The 14,193-nt window shown below is 41.1% G+C and overlaps 1 protein-coding gene across 1 annotated transcript in view; it reads right to left on the bottom strand.

Annotated features, from left to right (window-relative positions):
* Window positions 1–5,176: 5,176 nt before the first annotated feature.
* Window positions 5,177–14,193, bottom strand: part of LOC120536684 (killer cell lectin-like receptor subfamily G member 1) — a 47,148-nt gene continuing 38,131 nt past the window's right edge. Inside the window, exon 5 of the mRNA XM_039765123.1 lies at window positions 5,177–10,133. Within this exon, the coding sequence (XP_039621057.1) occupies window positions 10,016–10,133 (118 nt within the window). The 3' untranslated portion in view covers window positions 5,177–10,015. The remainder of the gene's footprint in view (window positions 10,134–14,193) is intronic.

Here is a 14,193-nt window from a genome sequence, read left to right as displayed (position 1 = left end):
AAAAAGTTCTCCTAAACCAGCCAAATTATAATTAAATAATGTGATGAATGAGGGTGAATGCAATGGCAGCAAGTTCGCGTCAAATAACGATTTGGTGAAATTGGCTGATCAACACTATTGTCTATATTAAAAATCGCTGTCTGGCCCTTGTTATGGGTAGTTGGTGTGAGACAAAAGTATGTCAAGGAGATGATATCAACCACTTAACATTTTCTGCTCACCCTGACGGGGGCCTGGTTGACTACACCATATGTTTATAAGTCTTCTGCTCAGTCCTCTGGCCTCCGTGTCCCAAGACGCATCTGGACTTGTGTAAGTGGGACATTGTGACCTACTAATGGAAGCCTTGATCACTGCTTACAGAAACTCTGGTTATCTAAGTTTAACATTGGTAGTCTTAACACCTTCTAGGCCTGATTTGAGCCTCTGGTGGTTTGTGTGATGGTTTATATTATGACAAGTCTTTCCTAACATGGTTTTTATTACAACTGTTTCTAAGTTTCCTTTTTTTTTAATCCCCCAACAGATAAATCTGAAACGTTTGCCACTTCCAAAGAGATGATCATTGTGATTACTGCTGTATTTGTGGGGATTGCTGTTTTGGTTATTGTTTGTGGTGAGTTCAGTTTATTTTCTTTTTCAATACTTAAGATTTAAAGTTTAATGACAAATGGGGTATTCACTTGCTTTCTTTTTATCCACCATTAAGTTGTAAACCAATTAAAACAGGTGACTTGTCTGTTTTCTTCATTTTTTGTTAATATTGTTGATCACTTAGTTTATACGAGTATGTCTAGATGTATTTCCATGTACCATGTGCTTTGTGGGTAGTCCCCCAAGAGGGTGGGGCTCATCACCATCAAAGGGCCTGACCTGACGCTGAGGAAAACAGTCCCTTGCGGTTCATTGAATGTGCTATTTGATCTGTTATGAGTTTCTGTCTATTTGTGACCCTTTCTACTGTTTTTTGACGTCACCTCTTGGATTTAATGTTGGCACTGAGATTGCAATTTGCATTGCCTGTTTTGAAGGCAGTGCCTTCTACAAATTGCCACAGAGCATTTTGCTTTTGTAAAAATAAATCTACTTATAAAGATCTAACATTTGCCCTCTTGCTACTAGCCTGGGTTTGACAGTTTCCCCCCTCTAGTGGGCATTTTGAGATTTAGAAACTCAGTGTTCTCAACACATACAGTAAGACTTTGCATGTTTCTTATGGCTACTAGATTTCATTTTTCCAAGCTCCATAATTTTGCATGAAAATCTCTGTTTAGGAATATGCAAGTTCTTAGGTTTAAGCAAGGACCAGATGGATGACACTTGCTTATATTGGCCCAATGCCCTCTCCTCTATCTTATTATTAACAGGTTGCAAAGAAAATGATGAACGCTGTTCATATGGGAGGACCTTTCTGAAACTCTATGGTATTGAAAACTGATGCAGTTTAATAAAAAGAAAAGAAGTTGTGGGCCAAAGTGAGAAAACATCAAGGGAAGACAATCAGCAAATTTGGAGATTCAACCGGCTCATAAGGCAAAAGTATCTTAAATTGAAACTTGGGGTTGGAATATTACAAACAGTTTGGAGGTTTGAATAGTCTGCTTTAAGTATTCCAAATGCTGACTTAGAAATAGCTTGTTAAATTATGAAAGTTTTTGTGTAGTGCATTCCAGCTTCGTATCTCTGGTTATGCATTGCTTTATAATGTGACTTGTTTTACTTGTATTTTTGATTCCAGTAAAGTGCAAAATCTTGTGACAATCACTTTATAAAAATAAGCAATTTTTTTCAGGTATTTATAATTAGTGTCAGGTGTTAATTCAGGTAATACTGAAATGTCAGGCTCTGGGGATTTTGTGACTAAGGCTCTGGACTTTAATCCAGAAGGAGGCCACTGCTGTCTTCTCCTCTCATGAGTGACTCTGAGCAAATCACATAATCTGACTGATCAGACTGTACTGATGTTCTCTATCCTAAACTTTTAAGCTGCTTTAGATGTCAACCATATATAACATAGTAAGCTACAGAAATAGAAAATGAAAGCCGAACCCACAAATGATCATGACATAAACCTCACACTAACAACAAATACGCCCCCATCTCGTAGATGTTTCCCACATCAATCCCTTATTATTAAAGATGTTTAGCTTTCAAGAGACTGTTCCCTTTAAAACAAGATCTCGGCATTTGATAAATGTGTTTGTTATACTTTTAGTATTGCACGTTTTCAATTTGGGTTACACTTTTGCGATTAGTGAATTACTGAAGTGTTAATTGAACGATCGGTGCGATAGGCACAATTGTTTCTCACAGTCAAATTTTATTTGCTAGACTATTAACACAGGTACAGTTTTGTCTATTCTTCCCACCCAACGTCTCCAACTAAATATCTTGACTTCAAACAGGCAACTGGTGTTTTGCTGATAAACCCATGACTCCTCAGTCGGGCCTTGACAGTAGGACTAGTGTCCTAGATTTACTCCCTAACAGCTCCCTTGCGTCCATTTACCACTCGGCTCTGTCCACCTCTCTTCCCCCAACTAAATTCTGCCGTCACTCCTTCCTCTTCCTAGATGCCACCTCCACCTGCTTGCTAATGTCGACCACCAGCTTTCTGCGAGCTGGACCACTAAACCAAAGGACACCCAATTTACTGTAAAATGATTTCAATAGAAACTCCTGCAGTTGACTGGCGCTGGAAAATTCCAGGCACTTCATTCCGCAATTCTTGCACTCAAGGATGAGGGCTTCATATTTCCCAAGCTTATGTTCATTTACTTCCTCAGTCCTCTCCTCCCTGGACACTGTCAATTTCAGGTGATCCATCTATTGTGTGACCTTCGACCAAATCACAGAGTTGAGTCACACACTTGTACTTGGCATTTCCCTGGGAAATATGAGCTGCCTCTTCAGGTCCCAAAATCTCCCAGTCAACTACTATGGCCAGTATCCCTAAATTCTTCGCCCACTTTTTGTCCTGGCATGGTGAGGCAGCTGAAACAAAGCCCTGTTTCCTGTACCTTGTTCTTTCACTTCCTGTCGTTGTCTAGTCCCACAGCCACTTGTGCCTGATCGCGCGGCCACCTGAACTTCCTATCCAACAGGCTAATTTGACAGGATGAGAGAATTTGTTCCAAGCTGGTGGGTCTCCTAAACAGCGTTTAACCCAGGTTCTCTATCCTTCTCCACTGATTCAGGTTTATTAGTGTGAGCAAAAAGTCCAAGAATGATCAACGTAAGAATTTAATCCTATGCTCCTCCATATTAGCCAGTTTTTATTCCAGCCCAAAGATCCCCCTTGTGCACTATGCGAATGGCTTCAATTGCACTGATTCATGGCTTCTGATTTAGAATGCATGTGCTCCTCCTTTACAGTCCAGATCACCCAAATAACACTCTTCTCATTTAGCATCTCGACCTCGTGATGCAGCCCAGCCCCAACCTCCCCGGGTTCACGGTCCCCATGATGTCAGCATGCTGGAACTGTTATACCGACTCCCTCCATTCGTTGCTAGTTGTCCACTTGTGTCCAATCTGGATGTGGATGCTCCTGTCTGGCAGATCCTTTCATCTTAACTTTTACCAAAAGTAATTTAGAAATCTGAAATGTGCCAAGTGCAGTTATTCACACATCAGTGCAACCGGAGTTTTGCCAGTGACGGAGATAAAACTCCAGTGCCTTAGACTTGTAACTCAGGAAACCGGAGCTTCCAAATTTAGTGATTTCACAGAAAAAGTGCAATTTATTCTCTACCTGATATATAAAAACCTGCACATTCTGTTAAGTAATTTGTTTTTTTGTTTTTGTTTGCTTTGTTGAGAGCTTTATATAGAAAAGAAAAACAAGTGTTTTAATATGCTTAAAGATAAAAATTCTACTGTGTTACCACTATTAGCATGACTACTAACAGAACAAAATTGCACTTAAATGTTCTTGAATATTAGAATCACTAACCTATTCAATTATGTTGGGTTTATTTTTTCTTGTGTTTTAGCTCAGGTTATGCTTGACTTCTAGTTAACTAATGCAGACGCCTGGTGCTTTTGTTGTCAGTTTAGGTTAAGCATTGATCAAGTATTTACGGTATTTAAACCAAAACAAATCACTAAACTATGTAAAGCTATCTAAAGCTGGTCTTAATTAGAAAAATAATTTTATTGACATAAAATGCAGAGAAATAAGACATTGTTCTTTTTATCATGATTTTACATTGGTCAATCGGGGTACGATTTTGATATTTTGAAGTGGAGTTGCATTGTGTCCTAGTGGCTGGCGCTGCTGCTTCACAACACCATGGTTCAAGCTCCAGCCCAGTTGCTTTCCGTGTATAGTTTGCATGTTCTCCCCTTTTCTGTGTGGGTTCCCCCTCAAACATTTGCATATTATGGAATGGCTGGCTCTAAACTGGCCCAGTAGGAGTGCGTCTGAGCATGAGTGTGTCCTGTGATTGACTAGCCCCCCGTTCAGAGATGAATTCCCAACCTCTTCCATGGGTTTGCTGGCTTAGGTACTTCACTTTTGGACACCCTGAACTGTATAAGTGGGTTGTAAAATGAAAAGATGGAGGGATGAAAAGAAAATCATTCACATCTATAGAAGAGACAAAATCAAGTTCAACATCTGTCCAAATACGATCTATCAAAATGAATTTGGAATTTGGCTCAGTAAGCATTTTGTACGGGTTAATGGTCTGAAACAACACTTAATATTTTGCAATGTCGGCTGCTTGCAATCAAAGGTTGGAACCAGTATTGTGGTGCCATGTTTAACTCATTAAGTTGACTAACAAGAGGAGACCACTCAGTCCATCAAGCTTGTTTGTTTAGCTAAGCGGTTCCAGTATCTCATCCAGATGCAACATAAGGGTTGTCAGGGTTTCTTCCTCAACCCCACGTCTTGGTAGCTTGTTCCAGACTCCCACATCTCTTCCTGCCTTCAGTCCTGAATGCACTTCCCCTTCATTTCCACTTGTGTCCTTGAATATGCGATTTGCCCTTAAGTTGAAAGAACTCTGCTAAATCCATCCATCCATTTTCCAACCCGTTGAACCGAACACAGGGTCACGGGGGTCTGCTGGAGCCAATCCCAGCCAACACAGGGCACAAGGCAGGAACCAATCCCGGGCAGGACACGCACACACCCACACCCACACACCAAGCACACACTAGGGACAATTTAGAACCACCAATCCACATAACCCGCATGTCTTTGGACTGTGGACTCTACTAAATCTACTTGATCAATGCCATTGAGGATTTTTCAACACCTGGATTAGGTCCCTGTGCAGTCTCCTCTGCTCAAGACTAAACAAGTTTAATTCTGCATCTGTCAGAGTAGGACACTTCCTCAAGTCCCATGATGCACTTGGCTGATCTCCTATGCACAGCTATAAGTGCTTTTCTGTCTTTCTTGTGGCGTGGTAACCAGAACCACACACGACACTCCAGATGTGGTTTCTGCAGTGCATCATATAGTCTGAGCATAACATCACTTGATTTATAGTCAACCGTTTTTACAATATAACCTGGCGTTTTGTGTTATTTGCTTCTGGACATTGCTCAGTTGATGTCATTGGGCTAGAATTCTATCCTAGTTACTGTCTGCCATATTCTATGGTAAATCCTTTTTTTATTTTGGACTGGAGTGTGTTTGTGTGTGAACAGTCCCACAATGAACAGGTCAGGGACTGGTAACAAGCGGATGAATGCAAAGTTTGAACCATTCAAGGTAGTTGTAGATTTTCGTGAAGTTATTTGGACACTTGCCATCCAAGGAAAAGTGAGTGTTGGAATTGTTTACCACGATTAATGTGCCTTATTACAATGACATGCAAAAACCTAATAATCTGTCAGATTTGAATGGAACTGTTTTTTTACACATGTCTTGATATATTTTTATAATCAGGGTGCTGGGATTAACCAAAGGCGTTATAACGACTGTTTAAAACAAATAACGATATGAAGCACTTTAAGGCTTCCAGACCTCTAAACAAGGCCCTAATGAACCGAGGGTAACAGTTGAAATGGCGGGTCTAAACCTTTGTCGTGTACACCTTCTAGAATCTCCCCCACAAAAGATCCCTATGCAGTACCGTATGCCTTTATGCACAAATTCTTTGACTGTTGGATGTTTTAACATTATTTTACTGCATACATTTGAACATTATCTATGTAAACTTTGTTAATTTAGGTGAAATGAAGCACTGCATTTTGTGCGACTTAAAACAAGGGGGTTCTCACTTAATAATCTGTGTATCTGGTGGTCTGCAGATATTTGCTCTTCGATTTTACCAAAAAATCATGTTAATTAAGAAGGCTTTCTTTTGCAGTCCTTCATGATATGCAAGTTTTAAGAAGAGAAGCTGGTAACGCTTTAGTTTAGATACCACAAAAATGCACGTATTACTAATTTACTATTCTACATCAAGAACCCTTAAACCCTTGTTTGGGTCTTCAGAACATTTACAAAGCATCAGTAAAGTGTTCATTCATCTCCGTGATGTCACCTACTAACAAAACGTCACTCTGCAGTGGTCTGAGGTGGCTGAACTGTGGCGCATTTCTCTTGATGTTACATATTTAGTTTAAGATCCTAGAATCCTTCATATTAACAAGTTATTTTACCAACATGTCAATACGCCACAGAGCACAGAGATGAATGAATACCAGATTTACGGATGTTTCAGAAGTGTTTTAAAGACTAAAATAAGCCTTTGGTAAGGTCGTGTTACGCAAGAGTAAATGATGCATTTTTGCAGGACCTAAACTAAAGTGTTAACCGAAAAGCTGTGTGGGACTGTAAAAAGGTAAAGAGAATAAATAACACAGCTTGGCATCTTTTTTCTTTGTCCACTCAGTCCATGCTGGCTTTCTCTTTATGCCTTTAAGCACATACCCTGCAAGTACTGATAGAACATTTTTGCAACTTATTTGAATCACTTCAAGGACAATCTTGGAACGTCGGGTAGGAGTAGGGATGTGCCGAGTCCTCGTTGAGCCGTGTGTGTTACTCTGCACCTGAACCACACACACCTAAATCTCAAGTGTTTGCTGCTCGGTGCTCCTCTTGGGTGTTCACTAGAAGTTTTACTCTACACCGAGTGATCTTTTTCTATACAAAGTTGATATTCTTGTAATGAAGTATTTATCATATCAAATGTAATGATTTTGATTTCAATTGTACTCCATCTGTTTCATAAAGTGCCTTCAGATGCTGTGATTTGTGAAATTTGCAATAAGAATGATTTATTCATGGATCGAGCAATAAGGAAATCAGTTTATAGCTTTGCTTTATTTTCGAGTTGATTTAAAAATACAATGTGGAGTTTGATTATACTTCTCTATTAAAAGTTGTTCAATTTAAGTAGAAAACATCTTAAGTGCAAGGCCTGTACTGAAAAGCTGATAGGTGTTTCACTTTATTTTTGAAATAAATAAAATTTGGAGCACCTTTGCTTTTATGTCCCTTCATTTACACTAAAACTGGATCACTCTCTTTTTTGTGAATGTGCAGTTTATGTTGGGTTATACATTTAAGTGCTTTAATATGGATTGAGTGGGAACAACTCACAAATTCTAAATGTACACATCTCTCTGCTTAACCAAGAAATCAAAACTAAGCCTTTATGTAAAACTGTAAAGACGCAAAGTTAACCGCCTAAAGTGACTGTAAATAAACCGCAAGACCTGGTACGACAAATGCTTAATTTTTTTTTTTTTCTTGATTTCCCCCTTTGCTCCACAGTTTAAAAGTAAACATCAAACAATTCAGACATGGCGACTAAAGTGCACACTGTAGACTTTCATGAAGGGGGTTTGTATGCATTTCAGTCACCAACACTTTTTTCTTCACAGGCTCCCCATTTCAGGGCACCATAATGTTTGGGACACAGCATTGGCAGGTCTATTAGAGCTATTGTCATATTTAGGATTTTGTCACATATCCCAGCATGCAATGGCTACTTGAAGCCTGCATGTCACCAGGTGTGCTGAGGGTCTTCTCTGGTGAATCTCTGCCAAGCCTCCAATGTAGCCATCTTCAGCACCTGCTTGTTTCAGGGGGTTCTCCCCTTAAGTTTTCTCTTCAGCATATGGAAGGCCTGCTGAGTTGAATTTAAATCAGGTAAATGGTTTGGTCATTCCAGAATTTTCCATTTTTTAGCTTTGAAAAGCTCCTTTGTTACCTCAGCAGTGTGTTTGGATCATCGTCTTGTGGTAGGATAAAACACCATCCATTGCATTTGGAGGCATCTACCGAAACCTGAGCACATTGGATGTTTCTACACACCTCAGAAGTCATTGTGCGGCTGCCATCACTAGTTCTATCATCAGTTAGGACAAGTGTGCCAGGACCTGTGGCAGTCATAACCAAGTTTAATAAATGAGGTGGTATGCTGTGGATCTCAGGCAGTTCCTTTTTGTCTTCGTGCTTTGCTCTTGCCATCACTCTGATCAGGTCTGTCTTTGTCATCTGTCTATAAGACCTTTTCCCAGAATTCTGCAGGCTCTTTGCAGTCCTGTAAACTGGCCATTCTGTGTTTGTGGCTAACTAGGGGTCCTCTGCATTTCTGTTCATGAAGTCTTCTGCTGATGGTCATCTCTGACACACACATCGGCCCCTTAAAGACTGTTTCTGAACTGTCAGACAGGCGTTTATTGCTTTTTCTTGACCATAGTGAGGATTCTTCTGTCCTCTGCAGTGCAGGTCTTCCATGGCCTACCAGCCTCTTTGTGATTACACAACACCGGTGTGTTTTTCTTCTTCATATTCCTGGCTGTTGATTTTGGTTTCCATGATGTCTCAAATGGTTTGATTCTTGTTTTTCAGCCTCATGATGGCTTCTTTGACTTTCATTGACTCAGCTCTTGTCCTCATGTTGAACAATGGCAACTACAGACTCTAAAGATGAGAAGTAGGCTGAGGTGACATGTGACGCAATGAAACCCACCTGGGGAATCACAAATACCTGTGACACCAATTGTCCCAAACATTATGGTGCCCTGAAATCGGGGGGCAGGTAGAAAAAGTATATGAAAATTCCCTTACAAGAAAGTCTGAAATGTGCACTTTAAACAGAAGTCTGGTGTTTGATTTGTAATTTTATACTGCAGAGCAGAAGGACAAATCAAGGAAAAGAATGTCTTTGTCCCAAACATTATGGAAGGCCCAGCATGTGTTTTCTGGCAGATGTTGCAGGTGAAATCTGGCCATCCATCCATTTACTAAGCCTACAATACAACGTTAGGCTTGAAGGCTCGGGTACTTATCCAGGCAGCATGAGACACAAGGCAGAAACCAACCCTGGACAGTGTGCCAGGCCTATGCAGGGCACACTGGCACTTTAAAGTTGCCATTTAACATGCAAATGGTTAGGAAGAAATTAAAAAGTACCCAAAGTGGAACTCATGCACATACAAGTAAAACATGCAAACAGGCAGGATGTGGCAGGATTGAAATTCTGTCTCATGGAGCTGTGAGACAACACTAATAACTGCAAACTGTGACGCCTTATTTGTCACAGATGACTTCTGTTTAGACATCAGACAAAATCTGGCCTAGACAGTGTGTGAAAATGGTGTTTTGTTTAGTACGTTTTTATTGAGATATGGATTTGTGAAACGGTGCCATCTTACCTCTTCTCATAGTAGCAAACATTTGGCATGTTACACAGTTGGGGGTATCAGAGCAGTGACTGGCAATGCCGTCTCACGTCTCCAGGGGTTTCTACTCGATTCCTAACCCTGTCACTTCTGCTTATGCAGAATTTGCAAATTGATGGAGATTTCCACTATGTACTCATGTTTGTTTTCACATTCCAAACTTATGTTAGATGTAAATGCATAGATAAGCCCATTAATACATATGTACAATGTTGTCCTGAGGTAGAGTGCTGTGGCACACATCCGGCTGGGAACACATCCCAACATGACTGTCCAGCTTTCTAGGAGGATCTCATTCTTCAGATGATGTCTCACTTGCCCGAGCCAGGGAGTGATGAAAGGAGAGAGGGCATCATCAGGAAAGCCTGACACACGTCTTACAGACCCAGTAGAGCTCTTGGTTACACTGGTGCTTCTCCAGAGAGTCTTTGGCCACACAGACACAGTTCCCCTCGGTGTTATTGGAAACCCAGCTGCAAAACAGAGAAAAGGGAGGAATGACTGGGAACAAATCCCATAGAAAATGCTTTGTAAAGTAGTCCTTTTATACTTTCATTTGACTCTTAGATCAAAAATTGTATAAATTGACATTTCTGTAAACACTTCTTAAACAAATATTGCTATTGTACCGCAGGGATATTTTTGGCATCAGAATTGTGATGTGGACGTGGGAGACTTATATCTGTTGTGGAGGACTGCCGGCTTTGTGTTCCGGCCCTCACGCCCAGGCCGCCAGGAGGAGCTCCCCGGCAGCAGGATCGTGCCCCGAGTTCCAGCAGGGCCTCATGGACTATGTAGTGTTTTTACACAGCCCTGCTGGATACCTTGGGGGCCACCGGGAGTCGCTGTAGGGGGGGCACGTGGGCTCTTGTGTGCCTTATAACCCAGGAGTACATCACGGTCACGTGACAGGAAGGAACGACGTGCTCCCGGGTTGAAGAAAAGGACTGTTTACCCTGACCCAGAAGTAATAAAGAACTGTGGACTAATTGAGCAGGAACACCTCCAGGTCAGGAGCTATAAAAGGACTACGGGCCAGTCCAGACACTGAGCTGAGCTGGGAGGTAGGAGGGCGAAGTTTCTGGGCGAGGAGGAGAGAATATTGTAGTGTATTGGGGTAAATCTATGAGTAGTGTGCAGGGTGCTTGGTGCACTGTGTTAAAGAAAAATAAAGAGTCTTGGACTTTTACCTGGTGTCTAGCGTGGTACCGGAGGGTTCAAGGGAGCACTAGCGCCCCCTACTGCCACACTGTCCAGACATAAATACTAATAACATAACTAATAATTGTAGGTGCCATGGAGGAAGGACAGGCAGCAGTGCTAGGATGAAGTATGATTTCTTCCTCAGCCAGGGAACCACAATACTTCTTTACTGCATGGCTTGAGTCAACTGGAAAAAGTTTGAACCAGAAGTGCAAATTCACAATTTAAAATTAACAACAACAGGCCGTCTCCTTATTTTAAGAAAGAGTGATGACCTTTAATTCCCTTTACTAAACTCAGTAGTTCAGACTGTGCATGCATTGACACACATACACACCCACACAAGGAAATAGAAACACTCAGGTGCAGGGCCAATTGTTCCACCCCTCAGTTGGAAACGGGCTGGCATTGGCCATCACAAAGGCAATTTTACAAGCTACAAGAGGCAAGATTTTTCAATGTAAGTAACGACACTAAACATATGACAGACAAATATAAAAAAATATTGTTTAAGAAAATAAAGCTTAATAATTATTACAAATGTTTTAATGTTAAGATAATTAATGAGGGAAGCTTTTTGCTTATTTTGCCCAACATCTGGTAGGGTTGTGCCTCATTGGCCCTTTAATGCTGGAAGGCCTCTCTGCCCTCCAGTAAAATTTCCTAACATGGATGTCACATTACACAACTCCTAGACAGAGGGGACACCAAACTTGAGAAGTGCAATTGCAGATCTCGTTCCCTAAAGATGTCAGATTCCACAACTAGTACTTGCAGGGTATGTCGATAGCAAGCTCGTCCCTTTTTGTGACAGCCAGTACTATCCTGCCTGACTGAGATGGTGCCAATGCAAATGGTTTAGAGGTACAGCAAGTTCAGTTGCAATCTCTGGCCCTTTTTCATTTTTTTTTTTTTTTATTCTATCATGGAACATAAAGCATGAAACATCTGTCTTCTGTTTGCAAGTTTCAAAAAGCCCTTACATCTCACCCTGCATTTTATGCATTGTACTCCTGGTGATCGCTCATTGGCTGTCAGCTCTCACATGCGCTCAAGCCCACCCCTGTGATTTAAGACGAATTGAACCTGTTTGATTTTGTCAAGGCAAGTCACTGACTGGTTTGGCTGAGTCGCTTAGTATGTCAGACTTCAGGATTGGCAATCACAGGAGCGCGTCTTGACTGCCTGCATATGACTTTCTAAGATTATGTACTCTGCAACTGAGTAGCATTGGGAAAGATTGTATAATGGTCTTAAGGAGACTTGCACAAAGCTCATTAGTGAGAACATCCACCTTTACGAAAAGATGATTGTCTGTCTCTATGTGTGTCAGTCCAGTTTGATAAATACTATTAGGTATGGCATTCGTAAAAGCAGTATGAATGTTTTGATATGTCATCTGTTGGAATGAAAAATGCAGTGCATTATATCACAGCATGCTGTGAACACGGCCCCAAGGAAACGTAACCGCTCCTCCAACACTCCCTCTTAAACAGTGATTCAATGGGAAACAAACACAGCTTTTCATCTCCTCTTTGTGGGATCAGCTGCTAGCCTGCTGCTTACTGCTGTGCTGCGTTAGATCTTTGAACATTTAAAAGACAGTGCTGCAGCTGTCCTAGTGTCCCACTGCCTTGTCTCTCTTCCCCCAGACTCCCTCTGCTCCGGTTGGGGCTCCCGAGCCACCGCGCCCCTTTGAAGAGGAAGATTTTGTATTCTTTTGACCAGGAGGCAGAGCTGAGGTAGCCAGTTTGATAGTTGTCCCTTGTGCGGCTGGACCTCTCCTGAAAGAGATTTGTTCTGACTATTCTTGAATTAAGTTTCTGTCTTTTGGAAAACCTTGAGTGCTCCTGTGCAACTTTGTGGCTCAAGCGTGACAAGGCCTTACAAAATACTTTCCAATAGATGGTGTACTACAGATGTTAATGCTCTTTATTCTGAGGTCTACAGCCTGAGAAATCTATTAGCAGATAAGGAGACAACTGAATCATGTACACTTTAAGTGACTTGCTCATGAAAACAAATTCCTCTTCATGTTTTCTTTACCAAAGGCCGTAGCCTGGATGTCATGGATCACAGGGAGCTGTGTGCCCGTAATACGCTGTTCTGTGTTCACCACACGCTGCAGAGCTCTGCAGTCCTGAACTGAGCAGTTGCTGTACCAGGATGTGATGCAGCCTGTCAGGATGGATTCCACAGTACACCTGTAGAATCTGCACAGGGTTGTGGGGGAAATCCGGGCCTTACTTAGTCTGCTGAGAAAGTAGAGGCATTGTTGGACTATCTTTCTACCATAAAATGCCTTTCATGTCTATCTATCTATCTATCTATCTATCTATCTATCTATCTATCTATCTATCTATCTATCTATCTATCTATCTATCTATCTATCTACAGTACAGGCCAACAGTTTGGACAAACCTCCTCATTCAATGTGTTTTCTTTATTTTCATGACCATTTACAGCACTCCATCACTCTCCTTCTTGGTCAAATAGCCCTTACACAGCCTGGAGGCGTGTTTGGGGTCATTGTCCTGTTGAAAAATAAATGATCGTCCAACTAACCTGACTTCTGCACAACACAACTGCTGGTCCCAACCCCATTGATAAAGCAAGAAATTCCACTAAATAACCTTGATAAGGCACACCTGTGAAGTGAAAACCATTTCAGGTGACTACCTGTTGAAGCTCATCGAGAGAATGCCAAGAGTGTGCAAAGCAGTAATCAGAGCAAAGGGTGGCTATTTTGAAGAAACTAGAATATAAAACATGTTTTCAGTTATTTCACCTTTTTTTGCTAAGTACATAACTCCACATGTGTTCATTCATAGTTTTGATGCCTTCAGTGAGAATCTACCAATGTAAATGGTCATGAAAATAAAGAAAACACATTGAATGAGGAGGTGTGTCCAAACTTTTGGCCTGTACTCTATCTATCTATCTATCTATCTATCTATCTATCTATCTATCTATCTATCTATCTATCTATCTATCTATCTATCTATCTATCTATCTATCTATCTATCTATCCATCTATCTATCATATAGTGCCTTTCATATCTATCTATTTATCTTCAATTTCAATATCAATTCTCTATTGTCATGTATACAAGTATCATGTACAATGAAATGCTTGCTTGCATGTGCCCCTGAAGACAGTGAACACAGACAAAAACACAGAATAAATAGATGAATAAATAGAGAGAGTGGCAGAAGTATATGTGCAGGATCAGTGGAGGTGACACCAGGTTACTGATTGTTCATGAGTCTGACTGCAGTTGGGTAGAAACTGTTCCTGAACCTGGAGGTGCGCGTCCAAATGGACTTTAG

This window comes from Polypterus senegalus, chromosome 10 (genome assembly GCF_016835505.1).
Source record: "Polypterus senegalus isolate Bchr_013 chromosome 10, ASM1683550v1, whole genome shotgun sequence".
In the NCBI taxonomy this organism is placed as follows: domain Eukaryota; kingdom Metazoa; phylum Chordata; class Cladistia; order Polypteriformes; family Polypteridae; genus Polypterus; species Polypterus senegalus.
Note: the sequence above shows the minus strand (reverse complement) of the source record. Positions and strands in the feature narration are given on the sequence as shown.